Source organism: Littorina saxatilis, linkage group LG3 (assembly GCF_037325665.1).
Source record: "Littorina saxatilis isolate snail1 linkage group LG3, US_GU_Lsax_2.0, whole genome shotgun sequence".
NCBI classification, from domain to species: Eukaryota; Metazoa; Mollusca; class Gastropoda; order Littorinimorpha; family Littorinidae; genus Littorina; species Littorina saxatilis.
This window is the reverse complement of record NC_090247.1, coordinates 37606817-37634044: the sequence shown is the minus strand read 5'-3', so window position 1 is coordinate 37634044 and position 27228 is coordinate 37606817. Positions and strand designations below refer to the sequence as shown.

Sequence of the window (27228 nt, the reverse complement as noted above, 5' to 3'; positions counted from 1 at the left end):
AAAATACAGGAAGAGAGACACTAAGAGTTTGCTTTTTACATTTTATTTGTTTTTAATTTATTTTGCTGCAGAACACCCAAAACAAGCCAACAGCGGAATGACAGTTGATAACAGGAAGAGGAACACCAACGTATCGGAGTGCTTAACAAAAAGACTAAGTAGAACACGAATTAACCATTATTGACAAAAAGAAAAACAAAGAAGAAGAATCATTCCTCAAAAAAGAAAATTACTCATCATTTGTCAAAATTCGACGGTTCTGAGTGAGTCCAGACTTGAACATGTGACAACATGAGTATCCTATACTTGAATAAATAATGCCTGCTCAAATGCAAAGTTAAAAGAGTACTAAAGTAGTTATTTCATTTGCGATTTTGGAATATTTCTCAAATTTAAAATTCACACGCACAACAGTGAATCTGCAAAAAGTCGATATTTCTCGAGAGTGTAACTGAAACTGCACACGTTAAAGCGCCTCGCGGGTGTGGAACTTAAATATATACCTTCTTCTGAGTGCAGTTAATTGTGTGGTTTTTTTTTTATATCTGTAGCGCAGTCAAAAGGAAAAAATTCAAAATCAATTCAACAAAGAAAAATACGAACTCGCTCCCCAAATAATTATGTATTTCTTACAACACAGCTACAGACGAGAAGGCTTTACGTTGTTCCCCAAAAAAGGTACAGTTCACAATAAGCGGATTCCATCTTCGACAGTTTCCAAGTTCTTAAACGTTCCTAAGAAAGTTAATAGTCAACTGGTCTAGCTTCTACAGAACAAGTTCTCGCAGAAGAAAGTGACTCGGAAGTATTTCTCCTGTCCAGTTCAGTATTGGAGGGCTGTGCGTAATTTTTAAAATAAAGATAACAAAATAAATGAATAGATATAAATTATATTTTTTTTAAGAGCACGCTCATAACCGTAGCTTGCTGTGCTCCATTTATTTAATTTATTTTATGCGGCACTGCTATTTGTAGTTATCTGAAGAAAAACTGATTAAACCAAAATAAATAAATAAATCAATACTCTTTTTTTCCGTCTACACTCTGTGGTAAGTTTCCCAATAAGAGGGTTTCGCTTCAATCGACTTCAAGTTCGTAATAACAGTTTCTGACTGAGAACATAATTAATAGGCAACGGGTGTTCTGCAAATGTTGCCGCAGTAGGTCGTGGCACAGCAGTAAGTTCCACGCGGGCAGTTACGTGCCCCTCTATACCCACATCGGGTGGCATGAAGGCACCCTTCGTAGGTGAACGGGTAACTGGGGTTGGGGCACGAGATTCTCCCGCGTGGCCGGAAAGAAGGGACACGGCTCCAGAATCGTCCCGCGCCGGGAGTGTAAGGTGGCTGCGTCGGAAATGGGTCGCTGTACATTGTTGGCGGAGCTACTGCAACTGGAAGAAAAATAAAGACGTGGGTATATCAGTTTGGGTAGGGGGGGGGGGGGGGGTGTACAAAATGACATCATGTGTTTGTAAATAAGCACAGCCAGAAAAAATACCATAAAACAAGACGTGCGTAAACAGAAACTTAGAAAAAACAGAGGTGTATAATTATGGTGATGGTTATGTGGTGGACGTAGTGGTGGAGGTGGTGATGATGATGTAGATAAAGAGGAGGAGCTAGGAAGACAACGACGACGATGAACAGTTATGACAACAGCCGTGATGGCGAGGAAGTGCTGCTCTGTTCTGTCTTCTTTCATCCTACGTCAGTCTTACATCCCATTGTTAAACATTACTTCAGTGCTGGCAGTGTGTGTGAGTGTGTGTGTTTGTGTGTGTGTATGTGATTTTGTGTGTGTGTGTGTGTGTGTGTGTGTGTGTGTGTGTGTGTGTGTGTGTGTGTGTGTGTGTGTGTGTGTGTGTGGGTGTGTGTGTGCGTTTGCGTGCGTGCGTGTGTATGTGTGTGTGTGTTTGTGTGTGTGTGTGCGTGCAATAAAATAAAATAAAATGAGTTACTTCCCTTTATGTTTCCCCCCATCGTTTTTTGTTTGTTCATTATTTTGGTTCAGCGCTTTTGCTTTTGGTTCTTAGGGTTTTGCATGTATGTGTTTCCAGAAGAACCCTCCATAAGCGAACATTTTGAACATTTTACTTGTGCTTTCCGTGTCTTGATGAATACATATTTCTTTTTTTTGTGGTTCTATGTCCCTTGTTCCAATATTTTAATTTTTATTTTATCTTTTATTTATAATTCTTTTGTTTTGTTTCCATAACTATAAACAATTATTCAAAAACTCACCACAGCCATATCTTATGTTGATAAACACTGTGTATGCTATATGATATGTTGTGTTTATGTGTATATAAAAGAAATAAAATTAGAAGAAAAAAAAACTCACCACAAGCGGCATTATTGCCAGGGTCCAAAATGCACTCAGTGGCCGCGGGACAGTCCTGCAACACGAGAACGTAAAAATTAATGGGAGTTCAGAAATAGACGATGTTCGGAAAACACACGCGCCTAGCTAACACTTCCAGTGTGTCGGAAAGCCGCGGAAACATGCACGTGTTTCCGTCACACCCCTCGTAATTAGTGATTGGCCCCTCTAATGTTTGTGCGAGGTTTTGAAAGAAAAGGTAACTCTTCCACAACACATACAAACCCGACGGAGTTATTTCAGAAAATCGTCTATTCCAATACGGTGACATATAGCTCTCCTTCTCTGATAATTATTACGGTCAGTGTTTTAGGTTCGTAGACTGGTCCTTTTTCGGGGTTTCGAGATTATTAATATCAGTTACTATCCCGTTTCAGGATTTTTTCTTTGCCAAATGTAAAACATGTATGGAACACACAGTTCCTGTGGCGATCGTTGGCAGAGTGGAACCTCCCTTAAGACTCCCTCCACTTTAAGTGCAGGTTTTCTTGCACAAAATTCTTCATAACCGTTAAAAATTGACCACCAATTTTACACTCCCTCGTTTTTAAGACTTGATTTTGTCGACCTTTTTTTTTGGGGGGGGGGGGGGGGGGGGGGGAGGAGGGGGAGGAGAGGGAGGGGGGGGAGGGGGGGGTCCACTATACTCTGTAATCTCACTCACCTTCACAGAACAAGGGTCAGGCATCTGACAGGTTTTGCTGATACAGTTGGTAGACTTTTGACAACATTTATTGTTCCACTCACAGTCCGCGTCACTCAGACACTGGTCCACGCAGAAATAATACTGTGTGGTGTCCAGTGCTGGACATGTCCCGGCCTTAGGCTGAGTGGACACTGCAGGTGAGAAAATGTCTTTTAGCCAGGGGGAGAGAATATTATGCGAAAATGTGAAAAAAGGTGAATTAACTACACAAACTGAACAGCGCTATAGAAGAATGTTTTATTATTATTATTATTATTATTTAAGTTATTGAGACATCCCAGTGCACTAAGGGATTTATAGAGCAAATCGAGAAAATTCATTATTGAACGAAGCGCATAGCGCTGAGTTCAATAATTATTTTCGAGATTTGCTCTATAAATCCCTTAGTGCACTGGGATTGTTTCAATAACGATATTGTCAGTACCGCCATAGAAAAAAGAAGATTCCAAGCGCACATTTTGCAACGCGCATTTGAATAGGCATAACTGTGTGGTCAGGTCGTGTACAGTAAAGATCTACTTTTGTGTGGGGTGTCTCAAGTGTGTCGTGCTTTCGTCACACGCATTTTAATTTCTGTTGGTAAATTCCAGTGTAGCGTTAATCTGAACAGTGATGATCTTTCAGAGAGACCTCATTTGAACTCGGAGAAAGGGCTGTGCTCTTCATTATTTGCGATTCGAAACCTCCAGTCGAGCTTCGACGGATTGACTGTGCGGAGTGACTCCCCTTGAATTGACTCGAAGCCGCGGGACTCGACGGTTCGCACATTTTCAAAACAAATGTGGCATATTTTCGTGTTGTATCTTCATTCATCGGGGAGTCTGATACTAAATATGAACGGTAAGAATGCTCTGAACCCTACACGTATTATATCCCCATCGTTTTTTCGTTCACATTTGCCCAACATGTTAATTTGCTGAGCGGGGTTTATGTCGTCTGCTAGGGCAATCAAACCACTCCATGCAGTCTGCACTGACTGAGTCTGCACGCACGAGGCACGCTGGTAATAAGTCTTATAATGGTAAGAACGTTCTGAACCCTACACGTTTTCGATTACGATTGTTCTTGCCTTGAAATAATAATTCGGAAACCATTCATTTACTGAACTGATGCAGTCGTATTTCAGTGTAGTCAGTGCGGCTACGTATGACAGAGTCGATCGAGTCAGTCTTCCAAACTGGTCTAGCTGGTACGTTATCGGAATAACACTTGTGTTTTCTGCTAGCGGGTGGGAATTTTATATTAACTCATCATTTGGTAATGTGGATAATAAGCTACATGCCACTAACACGATGAGAAGAATCTATGCAAGTCGGCGAGAATTAGATGAAACCCAGCGGCTTCTATTTTTAGATCAGTGGCAGCCGCACTGTGGCACAGGCACATGCAATCTGTCAGAAAAAAAACCACTTCTGCTTTAATTGAGAAGTAGGGAATTTATGGTCATTTGGTATTGTGGAGAATATAAGCTACATGTCAGTAATTAATTCTGAGGATGAGAGCACAGTCTTGCTTAGGTAAAGGGCGTAAGAATACGCTCTGTGGAAAAGTTAGCGCACTCCAAGAGTGCGCTAACAGTTTTAGCGCATCGCCATTAGCCAATCAACTGGTTCACATCAGTCATGTGACACCAGTACTTACTGACAATTATTATTATTATTATTATTATTATTATTATTATTATTACAAACTTTACATACGAACAAGGCAGAGAACAAACTGACATACATGAACTTTTTCACGTACCGAATAACTCACGTACGCGCGCACACTCCCACACTCGCGTGCATGCACAGATGTAGACTCGCACGCACGCAGACAAGACATGCAAGTGCATTCAGACACGGGCTTGTAAGGGGCTCCGCTCACATCTGTAACTTCAAGCAGTACCGACGACGCACTGCAGATTATCCCAGCCCACTTCACGTTGCATGAAAGAAAAACAGGCCAAGTACTCGTCATAATCCCTATCGCGGCATAAATAATAGGCAGTGCGTCGTCTGTGCCGCTGAAACTGCGCAGGTATATTCTGCCCATGAGGCATACGCGGTCACGCAGGCACACACATCCCCCCAACACACACACATACACACATAAAGACATACACACACACACACACACATACACACACACACACACACACACACACACACACACACACACACACACACCTGCAGCAGCACGGCAACACCTGGACGAAACGTCTTGTAGGACCGTGCTGCAGTAGAAACCGTCGGCACAGTTTCTTCCCGTGAAGCACGTGCGTAGCTTATAACCCTCGCCAACCGTTGCCTCCAACACTGGCTCTCCTGTGTTACAACCAGCGCCGAGTCTGCTGACCTGTTCTCTCGCTGAAACAGACAAACAGCTAATGAAGTTCAACCACTTACCTATAATTAATTTAAATGGTTTTTTTTAAACACACCAAGAAAGGTACGTTTTTGGACATTTACTTTTGTGTGTGAAAAAACAAGACATTCACAAATAGGCCTACATCCCCCCCAATGGTCTTCATAGTGGAAAGTTATAGACGATTTTCGGGAACAACTCTGTCGGGTGTGAATGGGTTGTGAAAGAGTGAGTACCCTTGCTTTTGCTAGGACAAATACTTGTGTTTACATGTGCTTCCTGTACACGTGTTTGAGACACACAACCTCGCTGGTGATTGGCCTATATTGTCACGTGGGAAATCATGTAATGTCACGTGGGGAAACTTTCTCTCACAGACACACACACACACACGCACACACACAGACACACAGACACACAGACACACACACACATACACACACACACACACACACACACACACATATAAACACACACACACACACACACATACACACACTCACACACACACAAAAACACACACACATATATATACATATATACACACATATATATATATATATATACACACACGCACACACACAAACACACGCATAGGTATACACACACACACACACACACACACACACACACACACACACACACACACACACACACACACACACACACACACAAATGTACAGACAACACACGACAACTTACGAAGGCACGACCCTCGTAGAGAGCACCCAAACACTGCGTTGCATGTCTCAACCACTCGGCATTCCTCGGATGGATCGCAAGTCTGGAAAAGAGAAGATGAAATAAATAGAGATTTTTACCCGAAAACAGTGAGAACAAAAGTGCCACCCTTTAAAATACTAATAACTTCTACTTGTATTACTTCATATTTGATGTACATTTGCCTAAGATTTTTTTTCTCTCTCTCAAATAATGCATCAATAATAGCGGGTTTGACACTGAGCAGTAGCCACACTCATCTGACTTGAACCCTCCAGAAACCCTGCAATCGCTGTTTCAACTCTTATATTATCTGATGATGGATTTTGTAAGCAAGGCCATTTAGAATCTAGAGGGCTAAATTCGGGTTAGTGTGGCCACCACCAAGTGCCAAACCTCGTACTTTTGAGTCAATCCCCGGGTTAAGGAATACATTTTCGAAAAAGCATAACAGTTAGATCTTTTAATATGCAAACTCAAAACCAATGTACACCAAATATGAAGTAGTTCGCTAATCTAGGAGTTATTCGTATTTTAGCAGTGGGTGGCAATATAAAATAAATAATCAAAGAATTCGTTAAAAATAACAACAACTAACCGCTCCTTGACACAGTGGCTCATCGGACACCAACTGACCGGAACTTCCGGTGTTGGCAGAGCCCCCTGTAGGGACTGGTGGCGGCTGCCCTCCGAGGGGGTCCAAGGGCATGGGTGGAGCTGGCGGAGAACCTGGAACTAACCGAACAAATGTGTTCTTTAAAATACGAAGTCTAGTAAGCCTTAAAGGCTGCCATATTCGTAGCGTTCATTAATTAATTCATATTGTTTACATGTGCCAATAATGTTATAAAACTGTACCTAAGGGGATATAATAACGATTGGCTGTAGCTTTCGAACACACAAAAAATTATTTCAGTATTGCAAAGTGGTGTTGATAGTGTCGAATGTAAACAGAACAGTCTCAAACGCCATCTTTGGTTTACGAAACGTCACGAAGTGACGTCAACGGTCTAAAAATAGCCCAAGTCCTGGAGAACTGTTGCTAAACAATGCAATAAAGAATTAATTATTTCTCGTAATTGGTAAGGACTTCAAACCTAAAACTTTGCAGGAAGCTTAATTCATACATCCCCGCAACGATGGGAAAAGCCCTGGAAGTAATTACACTAATTAAATAGGACTATGTCAGCCTTTAATGTAGGGAATATGGACCCCTAGTCTTGTCCTTGCTAACCTTACTGGGCTGAATTTCTTGTGACATTTGTATCGTATTTGTAAAGAGTGTTTACTGGGCTGAATTTCGTGTGACATTTGTATCGTATTTGTGAAGAGTGTTTACTGGGCTGAATTTCGTGTGACATTTGTATCGTATTTGTGAAGAGTGTTTACTGGGCTGAATTTCGTGTGACATTTGTATCGTATTTGTAAAGAGTGTTTACTGGGCTGAATTTCGTGTGACATTTGTATCGTATTTGTGAAGAGTGTTTACTGGGCTGAATTTCGTGTGACATTTGTATCGTATTTGTGAAGAGTGTTTACTGGGCTGAATTTCTTGTGACATTTGTATCGTATTTGTAAAGAGTGTATGCGCGTACGAATGTTGAACACACACACAGACAACAAAGGCTGTTATACTATAACTATGACGAATTAAGTTCTTGTTTTCTCTTGTTCTCTTGAAGCCTTATCAGAGCTAATTAGCTGTAGAAGACATTCAGAAAAACTAAGAAAACACACACGCACACCACTAGTTCAAATTAGGAGCTTTTGGCATTGAAGCGTCAATGTACGTAATATCAAAGATGAAACAGCTCACGTTCGCCGGCCAAATGGTTCTAAAATGTGTTTATTACAATCTAATCTTTTTGGATGACGCATCAGTGTAACAATTCAATCAAAGAGCTCTCGTTAGCAACATGATTCTCGAAATTCGGAGCAATCTGATGTCTTCTTTGTTGAAAAGTACGTAGCATCAAATATGTAAACATGTGCAGAAAGATAATGTCTAGCACACACTTAATTGCTAATTTAATTCGACTGCAGCAGCAAGAAAGTTTTTCTCACTGTCTCATATCTGCCCAGGAACCTGTCTGGAAAGGTATTTGCTTTGGTTGCCTAGGAAATTCCAAGTTAAATTAGCAAAATTTAGAACAAGCAATCATAAGTTGCCAATACATCAGCACAGATTTTTTAATGCTCCTAGAAATGAAAGATTGTGTGATATGTGCGATAAAAATGAATTAGGTGATGAGTTTCACTATTTGTTCATTAATTTGTACCGACGAAAGTATAGTGTCTGAAAGAAGAAAATTAATTAGTCCTTATTACCGATCTCACCCAAATTGTTTAAAATATGAACAGTTAATGAATTGTAAATCTAAGATAAAACTAATGAAGCTAGCAAGATTTGTAGCCCATGTTATGATTTTAGTATGTTAGCGTTACATCTAGTTTCTTTATTGGTATGTATATGTATGTAATACATGCTTTTGTTTTGTTTTGTGTTTTTTTACAAAAGATGCATGGCATAATGGTATTGCCAATTTATTTCGGCTGTATATTATCGTTGTCCGCTTATTGTATACACATTATCTGTCTGATTTCTTACCTGATTTTGTTAAACCTATTTTTCTTTTCTTTTTGTTTGTATGTATGGAAATGTATATTGCCAATTTATTTTGGTTGTATAGTATTGTTGTATTTGTCCGCTCAATTTGTATACATATATTAACTGTCTGATTTGTTACCTTTTTTTTGGTTAAAGTTATATCTTTGTTTCAAAGCCCTCTGGGCCCAAAACAATAAAATACTTGACTTGACTTGACTTGGATAAGGTCACAAATGCTTTTTTGAATCTCGTTTATGAATCAATTTCTAAAAAAAAAGTGTTGATCTGCAAATTTAATTAATCAAAGTACGTGTTCCACCTTAGCACAGGGAGAAACCTCCCAATTTGATTTTTGTTGATTTTTTATTATTTTTTATATAAAATAAAATTAATTTGAATGTTGATTTTTGGTAAGTGTCCAAGTGAAAAGATGGTCTTGTTCTATGTTAAAACTGAACAGATCTGAGATAGTCAGCTGAACCATTTTCGCGGAAGGAGTATGCATTTAACCGGAAGTGGCAGTAATTGCTCAAATTGTTTGATTGCCGAGCGGGTGGACGTACAGGTTTGGAATACTTACCACACTGTGCGCGGTAGTCTGGGTCTACGACACAACTTTGACCAATGGAACAATTCTGCAAAACGGATAAGGCATCATCATCATCATCGTCATCGTCGTCATCATCGTCGTCATCGTCGTCGTCGTCGTCATCATCATCATCATCATCATCATCATCATCATCATCATCATCATCAGTGTCGTCATCGTCGTCGTCACCGTCGCTGGCGGCAGCCAAGCACCGTTACACTCAGTTGAAATATTCAAATGAAACATTGGCAGTACTTGTATGAATCGTTTGTTTGTAAGTTGGCGAAGTCGTATGGTTGCAAGGCAACAGTCCTGTGACGGGTTTAAAAACTCTTTCCTGAAAATGACATATCAAGGATAACATGTAGCCTAGCGATCTGACATTCAATCCGAAGTGTGTTTCGTATGTAGTCATCAGATCCTGAAAGATTGAAAGCAATCCATCGCTGAAATACAGCGCTTCTTGTCATAGTAACCGGCACAATTCACGCAAAAATCTCCCATTTTCGATCGACACTTGCACCAGTAAAAATGGCGTATCACGAGAAATACAGAGGATAGCTTCACGAAACAACCTGTTCTGGGTAGATAAATAATTTGACTCTCTCCTCGTTTGAAAACGTTGCCAAGGTTTGCCTATTCTGAACTTTCTTCAATTTTGTAATTGGTACGTTTGGTTTTTGTCAGGTCGATTTTGGTTGTACCCATATTTGAGCAGCGGTAACGTTCTCTTGAAAAAGATATCGTTCATCCGAAAATGGTGCCAGATAGACAAATTGAGTGCCTCACATGGCATATAAAGTTCAAATGAATTGACAGAAGAATAAATGTTTTGGTTCGGGTTCGAAAGTTATCGAAATACGTTTAGCACATATCGAAATAAAAAATATTCTTTGTAGCCAAGCTTACCTCAAAGGTAAGTTTATTCTATGACTAATTTGACTTTACTTTATTGTCTTGTTATTGTAACGACCATCTTGGGCACATTCTAAGATAAGTCAAAGCAACATTTCTCAATGTTCTTCTGTCGTGTCTTATGTTTGTCCCCTTTTAAAGGCCCTTAGGTCGAGCTTCTTGTGCACGTGTTGTTTCGTCTTGAATTAAACGCTCCAAAAATGGAACATTTCTTGTTTAAATCTTTTTCTTTACCTTGACGGAACAAGGTTCCGGCATGGAGCAAGTTCTCTTGGCACATGAGTTGGACTCCTGGCAGCATTTCATGTCCCAGCCGCAGTCAGCATCACTGAGGCACTGCTCTACACACAGGAACCGGTCTATATTGTCTGGCAGTGGGCACGACCCTTGCTTCGTGGCGACTGAGCAGGTTCAAGGGGGAAAAAGAGGAGTGAAAAATCAGAAATATTGTAAGATTCCAAGATACTTTAAAGCGTTACTTTAAGATCTCGGAGATATTGCTTTATTAATCATTTACTTCATTACATTTGCTTAAAATACGACTTTTTTCCGCTAGACTGTTTATACAAAGGCATGTGTGTGTGCATGGGTGTGTGCGTGTGCGTGTTGGTGTGTGTGTGTGTGTATGCGTGCGCGCGCGCGCGTGTGTGTGTGTGTGTGTCCGTCCGTCCGTCTGTCTGTCTGTCTGTCTGTCCTGTCTGTCAATCCCCTGTCCCCTCTTTCAACCAAACCTAGAAGCTATTACATATTTTACTCAGTATATCTCTCAAGCTCTCACCTGCGGCAGCACGGCAGCATCTTGCCCCCACGTCTTGCAGCTCTGTGCTGCAGTAGAAGCCGCTAGGACAGGGATTAGACGTGAAGCACGTGCCAAGGTCATAGCCACCGCCCGCTTTAGCCACCAGCAGTGGCTCTCCGGTTCTGCAACCTCCGCTCAGGAAGCTGCTGTCTCCCTGGGCTGAAATTGACCACAGGGGTAACGTTAATTGAAGGCATGCACCTAGACGCAGACGCATAACGGCACAGCCTGGGTGCTACTTTTACAGAGTTCGAACTTTGCTGCTGACCGAAATTCACAAACTGATAAAGGTATCATCCACAACACGTATTCACTTAAAAAACAAGTCGCGTAAGGCGAAAATACAATATTTAGTCAAGTAGCTGTCGAACTCACAGAATGAAACTGAACGCAATGCCATTTTTCAGCAAGACCGTATACTCGTAGCATCGTCAGTCCACCGCTCATGGCAAAGGCAGTGAAATTGACAAGAAGAGCGGGGTAGTAGTTGCGCTAAGAAGGATAGCACGCTTTTCTGTAGCTCTCTTTGTTTTAACTTTCTGAGCGTGTTTTTAATCCAAACATATCATATCTATATGTTTTTGGAATCAGGAACCGACAAGGAATAAGATGAAAGTGTTTTTAAATTGATTTGGACAATTTAATTTTGATAATAATTTTTATATATTTAATTTTCAGAGCTTGTTTTTAATCCGAATATAACATATTTATATGTTTTTGGAATCAGCAAATGATGGAAAATAAGATAAACGTAAATTTGGATCGTTTTATAAATTTTTATTTTTTTTTACAATTTTCAGATTTTTAATGACCAAAGTCATTAATTAATTTTTAAGCCACCAAGCTGAAATGCAATACCGAAGTCCGGGCTTCGTCGAAGATTACTTGACCAAAATTTCAACCAATTTGGTTGAAAAATGAGGGCGTGACAGTGCCGCCTCAACTTTCACGAAAAGCCGGATATGACGTCATCAAAGACATTTATCAAAAAAAAACAAAAAACGTTCGGGGATTTCATACCCAGGAACTCTCATGTCAAATTTCATAAAGATCGGTCCAGTAGTTTAGTCAGAATCGCTCTACACACACACACACACACAGACAGACACACACACGCACATACACACACACACGCACATACACCACGACCCTCGTTTCGATTCCCCCTCGATGTTAAAATATTTAGTCAAAACTTGACTAAATATAAAAAGAAGAAGAAAGAGAATTCCACAATGCGCATGTTGCACCAGGCTGTTGACTTGTCCTGTGTGTTCTAGGGAAAGGAAACTCCCTTCCTATCCAGGTTTCCCAATTGCTTCGTTTCCGGCCGATTTATGTGGAGCACGTGATGCGCACAAAAAATATTGGCGGTCTAGAAGTGTCGTCTGCGCAATGATCGCGGCGGCTTTCTTGACCGCCAAGGACGACCACGCACGTTGTGAGACGTCATTCGTTAGACCTCAATACACACACGCACGCACGCACGCATGCAGGTACGCACGCACGCACGCACGCACGCACGCACGCACGCACGCACGTACACACACACACACACACACACACACACACACACACACACACACACACACACTCACGTAGGCATACGGCTTGCAAATGACAGGAGCCTAGAGTATCGCATGTTTCCAAAACCCTGCAAATTTGCCACTGTTGACAGACCTGGAAAAAGACACACAAGAAATCTTAAAAAGTTAATAAATAAAAATCAGTTTTAAGCAGAACAACTAAATTAGAAACCATTAACAGACAAGTAAGAGTAAATCAAGTCTAGTATGTTTATCACTCGCAGATTGCACACGCTCCAATGACATAATTATGTTGCTTTTGACCCAATTGATGATACCCTGAAGATAACTACAGAAGTCGAACCCCTTTTCCATTAAAAAAAAAAAGGGGTTCTTGATTATTTAAGGCAACAGATAGAAACCAAACCAAAGAATACGAGGCTTATGCGAATATCTGCATGTATTAATATGTAAGTATCCAAGCACTTACAATGTTTTGGCACAAAGGTTCTGCAGTCACAGCTTCGGCTAATTTGCACAAAACAAAGGATAAGAGTGCACTCTGAAATTAAAAGAAAATGAAAAAAATATTACAAAAGCAACATCCACAAGATCTAAAAATACTGAATTCTCTCTTGTGCAACAAGGGCGTTTGCATACAAAGACCGAAAACATACTTCATAAGAAGCGGGTTAATTCTGCCAAATTTGAGTAACACAAAACTACTCCAAACAAAGCAACAACACAGACAGCAGAAAATGAGAAAACACAAAAGAAACACACAGAAACGGTCAAGCACGCAAGTACTCGAAAATCTAAAATACATGTGCTGTTGGGTAGACATGATTTGTATTTGAATCAAGTTCGGGATTTAGAATAAAACATAATGATTGGATAGTTTTCCCAACAACTCATCACAAGACAAGGATATGGAAAAGCGAAACATTTGTACCCTGAGCTTCTATTTTAAAGCTCACGGTCATTAATGCGAGTCTTGAAACCTAATTAAAGCCCTTCGTTGCTGCACTCTGTCGCTTTGATCGGGCGTAAACCCAATATCCCGCCCCCCGTCCCAAACCTCCCCCCTCACCCACCCACCCACACCCCTGCATGAGCTCAAAGTTTGAAAAAGAAACATGATGGTAGCAATTCAATTAATCAAGATAAATGTCATCCTCTAAAACAAAGGAAGAACGCCTTTGAAGCAGGACTACTCCCCGCATTTCTAAATAGCGTTGCATGCCAGCTTTACTGACATTATGTTCTATAGTATTTTTGTCCATCCCGCTCTTAATCGCAGCAATTTTCTTCCACGCATGTAGGTATAATAAGAGTAAGTATGTTCTTATCAACACTTCCCTACTGTGAGTCGCTGCAGCGTTCTCTTTAATCACGCCATAAAAAATGGTCAAAAGCTACTCATCCGAAAAACCGAACATGTGGGAGTGAGATAGCATAGCTTGATAAACAGCTGAGGCTATCCTAGCTTTTTTTTCTCTCTAGTACTGTTTTAGTGATTTTTTTCTCTAGCTTGCGTCAGAAGGATTAAATGAATGCTGTGCGTAGGAAGATAATGTTGATGAGTGTTATGACATTTATACTGTACTTTTTTTTCTTTTCTTTTTTAACATTGTATTAGTTTGTTGGCCTTTACCTCTTTGTTTCATGCCACTTTATTAGAAAGAATTTCTGCATCTGCATCTGCATCTGCATGGGTAACGCCGGCGGAATCCAAAACAATAACAATAACAGCACTTTATTGTCCATTAAAATATTACATAAAAATGGAAATTTTTCTTCGGCACACCCTGCCTGCCTGTAAACGATTATAACAACAATTGTATAGGACGACACACATAAAACATAAAACATAAAAGGGATACAATCAAATATGATATTGCACTATGTGAATTTACCCTCTCATATCACAGGAGTTGGGTTTCACAGCAGAGTAATCACATTACAAATATTTCCCACACACCTTCACATGTACACATTGTTTGTTTTTTCCCAGTCGACCAGCCTCTACGTGATGCGAGAAGAATTTAAAATGGTGACTGCAGAAGGCAGGAATGACTTTTTAAACTGGTTTTTGCGTGCCAAAGGGACCTTATAACGTTTACCTGAAGGAAGAATTTCGAAACAGGGGTTGAGAGGATGGATCGGATCACGGACAATTTTGAGAGCTTTCCGCTTAATGGCAGCTTCGTAGAGACTGGTCAGCTGTCGTTGGGGTTGCCCAACAAGCTTGCTAGCCGTCGCAACAATGCGGTGGAGTTTAGCTTTGTTTTTGTGGTACCATACCATGTCACAATGTTAAAAGTCAGTATGCTTTCAATCAAACTGCGATACACAAGTTCCATAACACTTTGATTGACATTAAAATATTTAAGCTTCCTGAGAAGAAAAAGTCGCTGCTGAGCTTTCTTATAAACAGCATGAACATGATCACTAAAAGTCAGCTTATTGTCAATTGAAACCCCAAGATATTTGAAGGTTTCCACAAGTTCAACTTTGGCTTATTACCGGCGGAGATTAATAGCACAGTTGGAGTCTGTTACTAACCACTGTAATTAAGTGTATACGGGATGATGATTAACATCCCGTGGCTTGATGGTCAAATAAATACGTTGTATCAAATCTTCCTGCAGTGTTTTTGGTTGGCGACCTTCTCTCAGAAGTAGATAATCTCAACAACTACTAGCAGTGCATAGTAAATGAATAAATAAACAAATGAATACATAGATAAATACATTAATAAATACATTTACAAAGAAGCGCGTGGGGGGGGGGCGGGGGGGGCGGGGAGGGAAGGGGTTCAATGAGGGGTGGGGGGGGGGGGGGACGGGGGATTGCCACAACAGACATGCAGAAAACACTACCAGGTGCTGTCATATATATAATCTGAGGCTCGTGTTGACACGTCTTTTTGACCTTCCAGCGCGTAATTACGACTAACATGTACAACGGAACCAGCGAAGCACTGAGGGAGCACCACATATCGTGGAGTGGGAGTGAACTATTAACCTGATCCATGACTTTTAGCAAGAACAGTGGGTTATTAATCGTGCTAGGGGTCAGAACCCTATATTTAATGCCCGACCATGCCAGGGGCGGAGCAGTTAAGCCCGAGGGGGGGGGGGGGGGGGGGGTTACAACCTGGGGTCCATGGGCATGGAGCATTTTAGCTATTTTAAAAACAATTTGTGGCTTATCCTTGATTATAACAAGAAGAGCAAACGCTCGATCGAGTCACTTTCGCAGTTCTGAATATTATATGAGGCATCAGATGGACAGGAAGAAATTGCTATTCACAACACAATGAATCACGTTCACATAAAATTTGAGCCCGGTCACTTTTATAGTTTCCGAGAAAAGCCCAACGTTAAGTTGTGTGTTGCCGAACAGAAAAGGCTAGTTATCTCCCTTGTTTTTCTGATAACGTTCGTAAAAGGCTACAGATGTAAATACTTTGATGTAAAGAATAATCCTACAAAGTTTCAATCACATCCGATGAACTTTGTCAAAGATATAAAATGTCTAATTTTTCCTTTGACGCTGACCTGTGACCTTGAAAAAGGTCAAAGGTCAACGAAACCATCGTTAAAGTGTAGAGGTCATTGGAGGTCACGACTAAACAAAATATGAGCCCGATCGCTTTGATAGTTTCCGAGAAAAGATATAAAATGTCTAATTTTTCCTTTGACGCTGACCTGTGACCTTGAAAAAGGTCAAAGGTCAACGAAACCATCGTTAAAGTGTAGAGGTCATTGGAGGTCACGACTAAACAAAATATGAGCCCGATCGCTTTGATAGTTTCCGAGAAAAGTCCAACGTTAAGGTGGTGTCTACGGACGGCCGGACGGCCGGCCGGACAGACACACTGACCGATTACATAGAGTCACTTTTTCTCAAGTGACTCAAAAATGATCAACTAGTGTCACTCATTATTTCTTTTAAAGTTAGAATTAAAAAAAAGGCAATTTATCTTCACTGATATCTGCTCCAGACATCATAAAGTATGGTTAGAAGGAAGACATGTTGCATAGGAGTGGCAGTTAAAACTGTACAAAAATGATACTGATTAAACAATTAACTCTCTCTCTCTCTCTCTCTCTCTCTCTCTCTCTCTCTCTCTCTCTCTCTCTCTCTCTCTCTCTCTCTCTTTTTTTTTTTTACTCTCTCTCTGAGCCTTTAACTAGCTGCTCTATAATTCATGTTATATGATGTCGTGAATTTCCACAATGAGGATATATAACTACTTACAATTACATTTACAGCAAGTTGTACATTTGTACTACTTTGAACATTTGTATTTCATACTTCACCATTATAAGTGGGGTAAGGGCGAAAGGACGTTTTCGTCGCAAAATCTGCTGTCGCGATTTGCCGCAAAATCAGTCCGCCTACATTGTCGCAAAGCTGCGATAAGTGCCAAGAACTGCGGTTTCGGCAACTTACTGTTCATTTCATGAACCAGGACAGTTGACCGAAAAGAAAAGGGAACACTTATGACAGGCAACAAACAAGGGGAAGAGAGCCGATCCCTCAAACGGAAACGGAATAGAATCACCTTGATATAGATAACACTTATCACCGCCCAGTATGACCTGTGAACTTGCAGCATCTTACAGATTCCTGTCCAGTATTGCTATATATATATCAGCCTGCGTAAGGTGCGAGTATTGACGTAAAGAAGCCTTTGATGGCTGATCTAACACCGCTTCCTGTCCACTATAGATATATATATATATATATATATATAAACATCAGAAATTGTGAAAGAAACAATTGAAAGTCAGCAGAGACTTTCTTCCGAGATTTGTTAAAATCTCTTAGCAGAGATAGAGAGAGAAATAAGTATCCCTTCGCAGACAGCCTATTGGGAGCATCAGACCCTCCTCAAGGGGGACCGAGATTTACAGAGCAAAGTCCCTTTGTGGGGGACGTATCGCAAGGTAATCTAGTCCTGAGGAGGACCATTGTATTTGTACCTAGACCAGACACGTGTTTCGACACTATTGTGTCTCATCAGTGGTCAGGTGGTACTGATGGCGAGAGTTGTCAACCCATGGTATCCAACTAAGAAGCAAACCATTCTCTGAATGGTAGCTTCTGTTGGCATGGGAGACTACCCTCATCTGACAACCCCAAGAGGATATCTGTGAAGGGAAACACTTTGATTTAAGGCCAAAGTGTAGAATTGATATTTATTAAGAAAGAATTTAGAAATTTAGACAAGTTTTAAAGGCAGAGTAAGCCTCCCGTAAACCATCACAGATACGGTCAGGCTTTTACACACAGTACAAACACCATTTCATTTAAACACTCACCAATTGAGAACATCCTAGGTGCCCTCCGTAAAGAGCGAACAATTTTCAAAGAATTTATTTTTGCGTGGTTTATCTTACCCCTGAGCCGTCGTGAACCCGTGTGATCCAGTTTTCCCTTTTCACAATGCAGTCGTCATAGTTAGTCATTTGAATGCGACTCGACGTGAGCTTATCTACAATAGCACGTTTTTTTTATGTACGAAACAACGGCTGTGGTTCACAAGAACTCTAGCGATGGCTTTTGACTGTTGAGAGGAACGGCGATTTGCACTGATAAACCGGCCGTCGTCTGCTACGACCCTTGCGTGACCCTGCTTCCGGGCTTTTCTTTTTTTAAACTTTCACAACTTCGAATTGTTCTGATCTTGTCTTGATGAAAAACGAATTCTTTTATGATTAAAGAATGTTTGTGTAACAAGCTGTCAATTTATTATTTAGATTTTAAAAGTTAGGTCTAGCGCAAAAACGAGGCGCCGTTGTTGTTAACGGAACAAGTCTACGAAAATAAATTCTTTGAAAATGTCTCACGCTCGACAGAAAGCAGCCAGGATGTTCCCGTTCGGTGAGCGTTCAAATGGAAGTATGCTTGTACTGTATTTAGACGCTCGGGGAGCTCTGTGATGGTTTACGGGAGGCTTACTGTGCCTTTAACCAAGAAATTAGGTTAAAACAAGGGAAATTTGAAAAAGCCTAAAGGGAGGTAACTCTGTACCAGCCTGCAGATCCAGAAATGGATACGCGAACAAGTTAGATCTAATTTTGAAAAGGTTAAACAGATATATATATATATATATATCACCCTTCGTTGGGTGTTGACGTAAAGGAGTCTTTGATGATTGACCTTTCACACACACAAATCGCCTGCCACTGTCTCGTACGCTTCCTGTTAATTGTTGTAATTATCGTCATCATTTGCCTATTGACCTACATGTAATGGTGAGTGACTTCAGTCGTGTATTAAAGCACTAGAGGAATACCCGGCTTCGCCGGGGTGAATCGCGAGACAGAGACAGACAGCGTGGCGGTTCATCACAATCACCTCTGCAGGCGAAGTCCTGTCAAACGGGATTGAGAATTTTAGAGCTTATTTCTTAGCTCTATATTATCTGTTGTGGCTTCTCAAATGCCAGAACATACAGACAGACAAAAGCCGCTAGACCCCATCACAAACAGAACTCTACAATCCACACTGAGGTTTTTGCCCACACACACACACAAACACACACACAGAGAAGCCGTATATATATATATGTATATCTATATCTATAAATATATAGAGATAGGTGAGAGTGTATTTTTCGCGTGGCTATAAATTGATTCGACCTTTTCACTTTGACAGTAAGAACAACTTACGGGTGCAAGGGAAGCGTTCTGGACAGCGCAGTGACATTCTAAAAATAGTAAGTCTCCGAAACGGGAATTTGGGGTGAACGGCGCGACAGAGACAGACAGCGTGGCGGTTCACCACAATCACCTTTGAAAGGCGAAGTCCTGTCAAACGGGATTGAGAATTTTAGAGCTTAGTTCTTAGCCCTATATTATCTGCTGTGGCTTCTCACATGCCAGAACATACAGACAGACAAAAGCCGCTAGACCCCATCACAAACAGAACTGTATAATACATAGGTTTTTGCCCACACACACACACAAACACACACACACACAGAGAAGCCGTATATATATATGCATATCTGTATCTATAAATATATAGAGATAGGTGAGAGTGTATTTTTCGCGTGGCTATAAATTGATTCGACCTTTTCACTTTGACAGTAAGAACAACTTACGGGTGCAAGGGAAGCGCAGTGGACAGCGCAGTGACATTCTAAAAATAGTAATAGTAACTTAGAACTGAACGGGAAAGCCACACGAAGGAAGGGAGATAAACGCCAAACACTGGAGAAGATAAGGAAGAGTTACTTATAATGGTGAAATGAACCCAAAAACGAAAATGAGTTCAGCGCTGCGCGCTGAGAGCACGTGTTGAAATATCTCATCGATGATATTGTGTCCGGGGTGTAGCTGAATACGGTGTCCAAATTTGAAAAAGATCCACCGAGAACTTTGGCGTTGTGATGTGGTGTAGCGGCTATGGTGTGTCGGTATGGGGGCCCGGGTAAGCTGAGGTGGAACCAAAATAGCTGAGGTGGAACCAAAATCGGTTCCGCGCTGCGCGCTGAGAGCACGTGTTGAAATATCGACCAGGTTGTGTCGTGTCCCGGGTCTACTTGAATATGCCCACCAAATTTGAAGCAGATCCATCGAGAACTTTGGCCGTGCATCGCGCACAGACAGATACACACACACACACACACACAGACACACAGACACTAGTCGTATATATCTGTATCTATAAATATATAGAGATAGGTGAGAGTGTATTTTTCGCGTGGCTATAAATTGATTCGACCTTTTCACTTTGACAGTAAGAACAACTTACGGGTGCAAGGGAAGCGCAGTGGACAGCGCAGTGACATTCTAAAAATAGTAATAGTAACTTAGAACTGAACGGGAAAGCCACACGAAGGAAGGGAGATAAACGCCAAACACTGGAGAAGATAAGGAAGAGTTACTTATAATGGTGAAATGAACCCAAAAACGAAAATGAGTTCAGCGCTGCGCGCTGAGAGCACGTGTTGAAATATCTCATCGATGATATTGTGTCCGGGGTGTAGCTGAATACGGTGTCCAAATTTGAAAAAGATCCACCGAGAACTTTGGCGTTGTGATGTGGTGTAGCGGCTATGGTGTGTCGGTATGGGGGCCCGGGTAAGCTGAGGTGGAACCAAAATAGCTGAGGTGGAACCAAAATCGGTTCCGCGCTGCGCGCTGAGAGCACGTGTTGAAATATCGACCAGGTTGTGTCGTGTCCCGGGTCTACTTGAATATGCCCACCAAATTTGAAGCAGATCCATCGAGAACTTTGGCCGTGCATCGCGCACAGACAGATACACACACACACACACACACAGACACACAGACACTAGTCGTATATATATATCTATATAGAAGATAATAAATATCAGTATAAGAATTCTAGCACCGAGGCTGGTTGCGGACGTGTAATTGTCATCGTTAGCTCATTAATCTGCATCCCATGATACATAAATGTGTCAGTGTTTGTTTATATAGTGCTCTGCATCCCGTGGTAAATGAATAAGTCGGTAGTGTGTTTGCTTGTAGTAATCTGCATCACATGATACATGAATGTGTCAGTGTGTTTGTTTATATAGTGCTCTGCATCCCGTGGTAAATGAATAAGTCGGTGTGTTTGCTTGTAGTAATCTGCTTCACATGATACACGAATGTGTCAGTGTGTTTGTTTATATAGTACTCTGCAACTAATGATGAATGAATGCGTTGGCGTGTTTGCATTTGGTCTATTTATGTGTGTGTTAGGAGCTGGCTTGGCTGTAGTCAAAAACTGTTGTAATTTTCATCCGTTTTGTGGCAGACATCTCATACTTTTATCTGTTCTTGATTCACCCTTTCACTTAAATCATTGTATGATAGGAGCTAGCTAATCTGTTGTCAAAAATCTGTTGTTATTGTCATCAGTCTAGTCACAAACACCTCATACGTGTATCTTTCGGTTTGGTTTAAGAGGTCGAACTTGGGGGATTTAAAGAGATCGATTGAACAGACTGGTTTTTTTAATACGCTGTATTTGATACGTAGCTTACCCCCCCCCCCTTCCCGCCTTCCATATTTTGCTTGATGACTTTGATTAGGGCAAGTAAACTGACTACAGTTATGACATTTCAATGTGAGCAAGTTTATGATTTTTGTTCTTGAATGTAACAGAAATTACAACACACAGACTGTATGCGGGCTGCTTCTTGAAATACATGTCAGCGCTTTCAACATCTGAAATCTATATTTCTTCAATGAAATCCGAAACAAATAAGACTGCCAACGTTCCAAAATCAAGACTTAAAATACTGGCAAAACAAGAAAGTTTAGTTCATGGAACGGTTCATTATTGACAGATAGTTACGCAATGGTTTAGCACTCCAAAGCGGATGCTCAGAAAGTTACAGCTTGGTTTCCAAAGCTTTATATCACTTTTTGTTTTACCATATTTATATGGAATCTAGAAATGTCGCGTTTGACCATATAAGGGACATAAATTGCGACCAAAGAGTGTACTAAATAAAGATAAATTATAAATGATAGATTCCAAGATAAATCACTGAACATCTGCATTTGATAATGGCCATAGCCTCGCAGTGGAACCCCCAACCTCTTCACCCAAGCATTTTCTCAAAGGCAGAAATCATGGTGACAGGCTATGAACAGCTGTGAGGACTCTAATTAACGTTCGTTGTAGACACAAACTGCGTATTGCAAGAGAGAAATTCAAGTTTTACACCCTCACGACAAAGCCATCAGGGGCATGTTCCCGGGTTTTATCCCTTCTTTAAATGAGATACACAAGACTAATGTATGCGTGTTTAGGTGGTACCAGCCATCTGCACCTACGGCAGAATGACCGAGGTCTTTTACGTGCCACTGTGGCGACACGGGGTGGGACATGGATACCGTCTCCGGGTCTGCAAATAAAGTTGACCCGTGTCCGCCCGGATTCGAACCCGCGACCCTAGGATCACTAGTCCAGTACTTTACCACCTTAGCTACCCGCCCCCCCCCCCTACCTGCGTATTGCGAGGAGGATCCAGCGTTAAAATGGACTGAGTGGAAGTCTCATCTCTTCTAAGACACGGTGCGATCAAAAATAGACATGGACATCATCGAATGCTGAAGAAGAAGGGACATTGACTTAGTCCAGAGCACCAATAGGGGTGGGGCCGATGGTGGAGGTGCTGGGTAATTTACGGTTGCAGTATTGGGGTTGTGCCCCGATTATGGAACGCAAAATTAAGTTCGTTTCGAATAAATAAAAAATCGCTCGAAGGCCGAAATGTTGGACACGTTTTGACACTAACCACAAGTTCACGTGTGTGGCACAGTTATCTGGCACTACTTTTCTAGTCACACAAATGATTATAATAATATAAGTATACTTACTGCAACTGTGCTCAGACATAAACGAGACCTAATATGAATAAAACACACACCCACGCCCGCAGATTTCTGCGTGAGAAAATAGTCCAGTATAACAGTAATCTACATCCGATCAAAGAGGGGACGTAGCAATATAACGCACAGCACGACGATTCTAATAAGGGACCCTTCATATTTACACATGTTACCTGTGACAAGCTGTCGTTTTATTAGCAAATAAACACTGCTCCTGAAACGATGAGGTAGTACTTATACAAAGTGTAAAAAAAACTATCGGGTGTTTCACGAGCATAAATCAGAAGTTATTGTTGTATACCATTCGAAGATGGTTCTCATATAAGATAAAAGTTGCGCAGATGTGCCTCTGTGACTGTTTCTTGCCTTTTTAGTGTTGAGAGATCCTGTGATACGAAATTCATTATCACTTGAAACTGAGGTCACGTTAAATCGCGAGTAAGTCTTAAGGACAGAATATACCTGCGCAGTTTCAGCGGCACAGACGACGCACTGCATATTATTGATGCTGCGATAAGGATTATGACGAGTACTTGGCCTGTTTTCGTTTCACGCAACGTGTAGCGGGCTGGGATAATCTGCAGTGCGCCGTCTGTCCTGCTGAAGTTACATAGGTGAGCGCCAGGCCTTAGGTGCACATCACAGAGATACGATGCACCAAACGAACTAAGACGTTAAAGCTGAATTCCTTACCTTCAAACTGTGGTCTCATAAACACCTTATTAGTAAGGCCCGAACACAAAAAACCCAGTGTTTCCGGTTCCTCGACAGACTTGCTCTTTTCTTCCTGACCCTAGAATTTTTTGCGATCCCTCAAATAAGAATGAAAATAAAAAGGACAAAATCGATGTTGCAGGCTTTAAAATAAAAATGACAAAACTCGATGTTGCAGACTTTCAAATAAAAATGACAAAAACTCGATGTTGCAGACTTTAAAATGAAAATGAAAAAACTCGATGTTGCAGACTTTACAAAGAAAACTGGCCTTCTGCAACATCCGTGGGGACACAGCTTGCACGATTACCGGCAAATGAAGAGCAACATGAGCCTGGAACTTTATTCCTATAAAAAAAATAAACACAATTAAAAAAAAAAAACACGACCTACCGATCACTATTTGTTTGATCTTGTCATCGGAAACAGTTTAGTTTTTTCCCGAATTAGTTTTACGTTCACAGCTAAGGAGGTAACAAATATATCGACAGCACTATACGGGGTGAGAAAAAACCCCACCAGGAAACGTCTAAAAAAGAGACAAGGGAGCCACAAAAAAAACAAGTGACAAACAGACAAAGTAAGCACTATGCAAGAAACAAACAAATTACACATGCTGGGTATTCTCAAGTCCTGACTGCGATATATGTATCCTATGTCATCGTGAGGAATGGACGTATTGTCAGATTCCACTGCCATCATCTGTCATCGCATAGTCTTTTATGGCCGATAAATAGATACTTCCCATTACAAATAAAATGTTAAGTTGGGTGTGTTACGAAGCAAGAGCGCACACAATTTGCATTGTAATTGTATTCGCTGTCGCCGACGAGTTATGTTCCATGAAGGCGAGGCGAGAATATGACAGACCGATAACGTCACAGTGAAAAATGTTCCGATGTGTATATTTTCGAATGAAAAAAGATACAAGAAAGCCTGAAAAAGAATAGAGACAGAACTCGCATAAAACAATAAGGTTATCGTACTAGTAGTTTGGATCCGCGATAACTCATGCGTAGCATACACAGAAGATATCGCGTATCTCCTCTTCCGTTATAGGTAGGAACCTACGACCGTGCTACGACCGGGGGAACCCCACTTCCAATTAGCCACATACCCAATTTCAGCTCAATCGACCCATAAACATCATAGATCTGAGTGGCACATACAGACAGACAGACAGACAGGCAGACAGACGGACAGGCAGACAGACAGACAACTAGAGTGAAATCTATACACACCCATTTACAGAGCTAGAGATGTAAACCTCATCAAACTTGCATTCTCGCCTCACCTTAAAAAGGAATGCAACTTTTCCACATCTCATAACAAAAGTTATTTACAAACATCGATTAATAAAAAAAAGAGTGTGAAATGAAAAAGCAGTAAAACGAATACAGGCAGACAAGACAGAACGCGACGAAACAGGGACACAGATTCCACTGAAACTAGCAGCACCTGCTGTGAAATGTGGAAATTATGGACCAGGAACTAGGCCGCTCTTGTCAGTTGTCAATGAAAATTCGTGACTTGTATAACCAGTTTTCCTCATAACATTCAAGGACTTACTTATTTTTCTTGTTTAAATTTTCTTTTTTCCCCCTCTCTGTCTCTATCCATCCGAGTTTTATCGTGTTTATTTCCTATCACTTATCTGATAGATTGACTGGTTAATTGATTGATTGATTGATTGATTATATTTTTATAAGTTGTTTTAATGTGCTTATTTCTTCATGGATTTATTCATATATGTATCAATGTTTGTTCTTCTTCAGTTCTTCGTGTGCTCATTTATTTAACTTTGACTGGTTACCCCCCGCGGGTTAGGGGGGAGAATTTACCCGATGCTCCCCAGCATGTCGTAAGAGGCGACTAACGGATTCTGTTTCTCTTTTTACCCTTGTTAAGTGTTTCTTGTATAGAATATAGTCAATTTTTGTAAAGATCTTAGTCAAGCAGTATGTAAGAAATGTTAAGTCCTTTGTACTGGAAACTTGCATTCTCCCAGTAAGGTAATACATTGTACTACGTTGCAAGCCCCTGGAGCAAATTTTTGATTAGTGCTTTTGTGAACAAGAAACAATTGACAAGTGGCTCTATCCCATCTCCCCCCTTTCCCCGTCGCGATATAACCTTGAACGGTTGAAAACGACGTTAAACACCAAATAAAGAAAAAAGAACTCCGTCGGGTATGTATATGGGCTGTGGAAGAGTTACCTTTTCTTGCGATACCTCGTACAAACATTGGAAGGGCCAATCACTAGCGAAGGGTGTGTCGGAAACACGTGGAAACACGCACGTGTTTTCGACCAACCCCTTGCCCTGGTGATTGGCAAGAAAAGGTCACGCTTCCACAACCAATAAAAACCCGACATAGTTATTTCCGAAAATCGTCTGTTAGTCGATTGATTCAATAATGACTTGATACATGTTCCAACGGCTCAGATTAAGCAGTAGAAAAAAGACCCTATAGCTTTTATTGTAATTACAACGAACTACATATTATACTCACAGTTACAATCAGCAGCTTCATTCTGAAAGAAGTGTGACGTCCGCTGGAATGACAAGATTTCACAAAGATTCACTCCGCTTCACGCAAGAACGGCTCTTCAGCAAAAATAAACAGTCATAAAGCGGACATAAACAGTCATAAATGATGCACCTAAGAAACACGTGTGTCTACCAGTGTAACACAGATTTAAGAGACCCTGAGCATCTAACGTTTCCTAGCCCACACGAATAGTTCAACTGCGGAACAACTGCGAAACAGACACCACACACGCTGTGATGACACACCTCCAATTTGTGGTTCTGTTGTAACAGTAAATCGGCTATGTGAGTGTCCTTTCTCTGATTCGTTGCTCAGAGAGAAATCATTCCATCTGAGAGTCAACGAGGTTTCTGTATTCATGTCGGTGAAAATGACGGTCCTGTTGTCAGCATGTGTGCTAGCGTGTAGTGTGTGTGTGTGTGTGTGTGTGTGAAAGTAAGTGAGAAGTAGTGGTAGCAGTAAGCGAACAACCACCGAACAGAACCTGCTAGTTTTGTCTGTACATATACAGCTATCTAGTCATGCAGCTGCTGGCTCAGTTGTGGCTGTGGAGAGCACACACAGTCACTGTCACGCACAACGTCACACGAAGCAGTCTTGATTGATGTCATCACCTTTCACAGACACAGTCCTTCCAGTATCAAAGATTCGACCCACCATCTCAGATCTTGCCAGGCGGCATTTACATGAGATTAGGCCATCCCTCCACCAAACACCAATATTCTACAGGCTGGATGATTGTACATGAAGAAACATAATGTCACTATCATGCATGACTCAGTGGTTGTTTAGGAAAACAGAACTTGATTTTAGACTTGGTTAAAAAAAAAAGACCAATACATAAGAGAGAGAGAGAGAGAGAGAGAGAGAGAGAGAGAGAGAGAGAGAGAGAGAGAGAGAGAGAGACTGTGAGAGAGAGAGACTGTGAGAGAGAGAGAGAGAGAGAAGAGAGAGAGAGAGAGAGAGAGAGAGAGAGAGAGAGAGAGAGAGAGAGAGAGA

At 41.1% G+C, this 27228-nt stretch overlaps 1 protein-coding gene across 1 annotated transcript; it reads right to left on the bottom strand.

The window, feature by feature from the left end:
- Window positions 1-27: 27 nt before the first annotated feature.
- Window positions 28-26743, bottom strand: LOC138962281 (protein psiN-like). Its single transcript, XM_070334033.1, has 12 exons — window positions 26191-26743; window positions 13082-13153; window positions 12664-12745; window positions 11048-11227; window positions 10504-10670; window positions 9346-9400; window positions 6756-6892; window positions 6140-6221; window positions 5266-5439; window positions 3047-3225; window positions 2344-2398; window positions 28-1393 (listed from the first exon to the last, which is right to left on the bottom strand). The coding sequence occupies exons 1-12, from the start codon at window positions 26209-26211 to the stop codon at window positions 1125-1127; spliced, it is 1473 nt and encodes a 490-aa protein (XP_070190134.1). The 5' UTR covers window positions 26212-26743; the 3' UTR covers window positions 28-1124.
- Window positions 26744-27228: the final 485 nt, after the last annotated feature.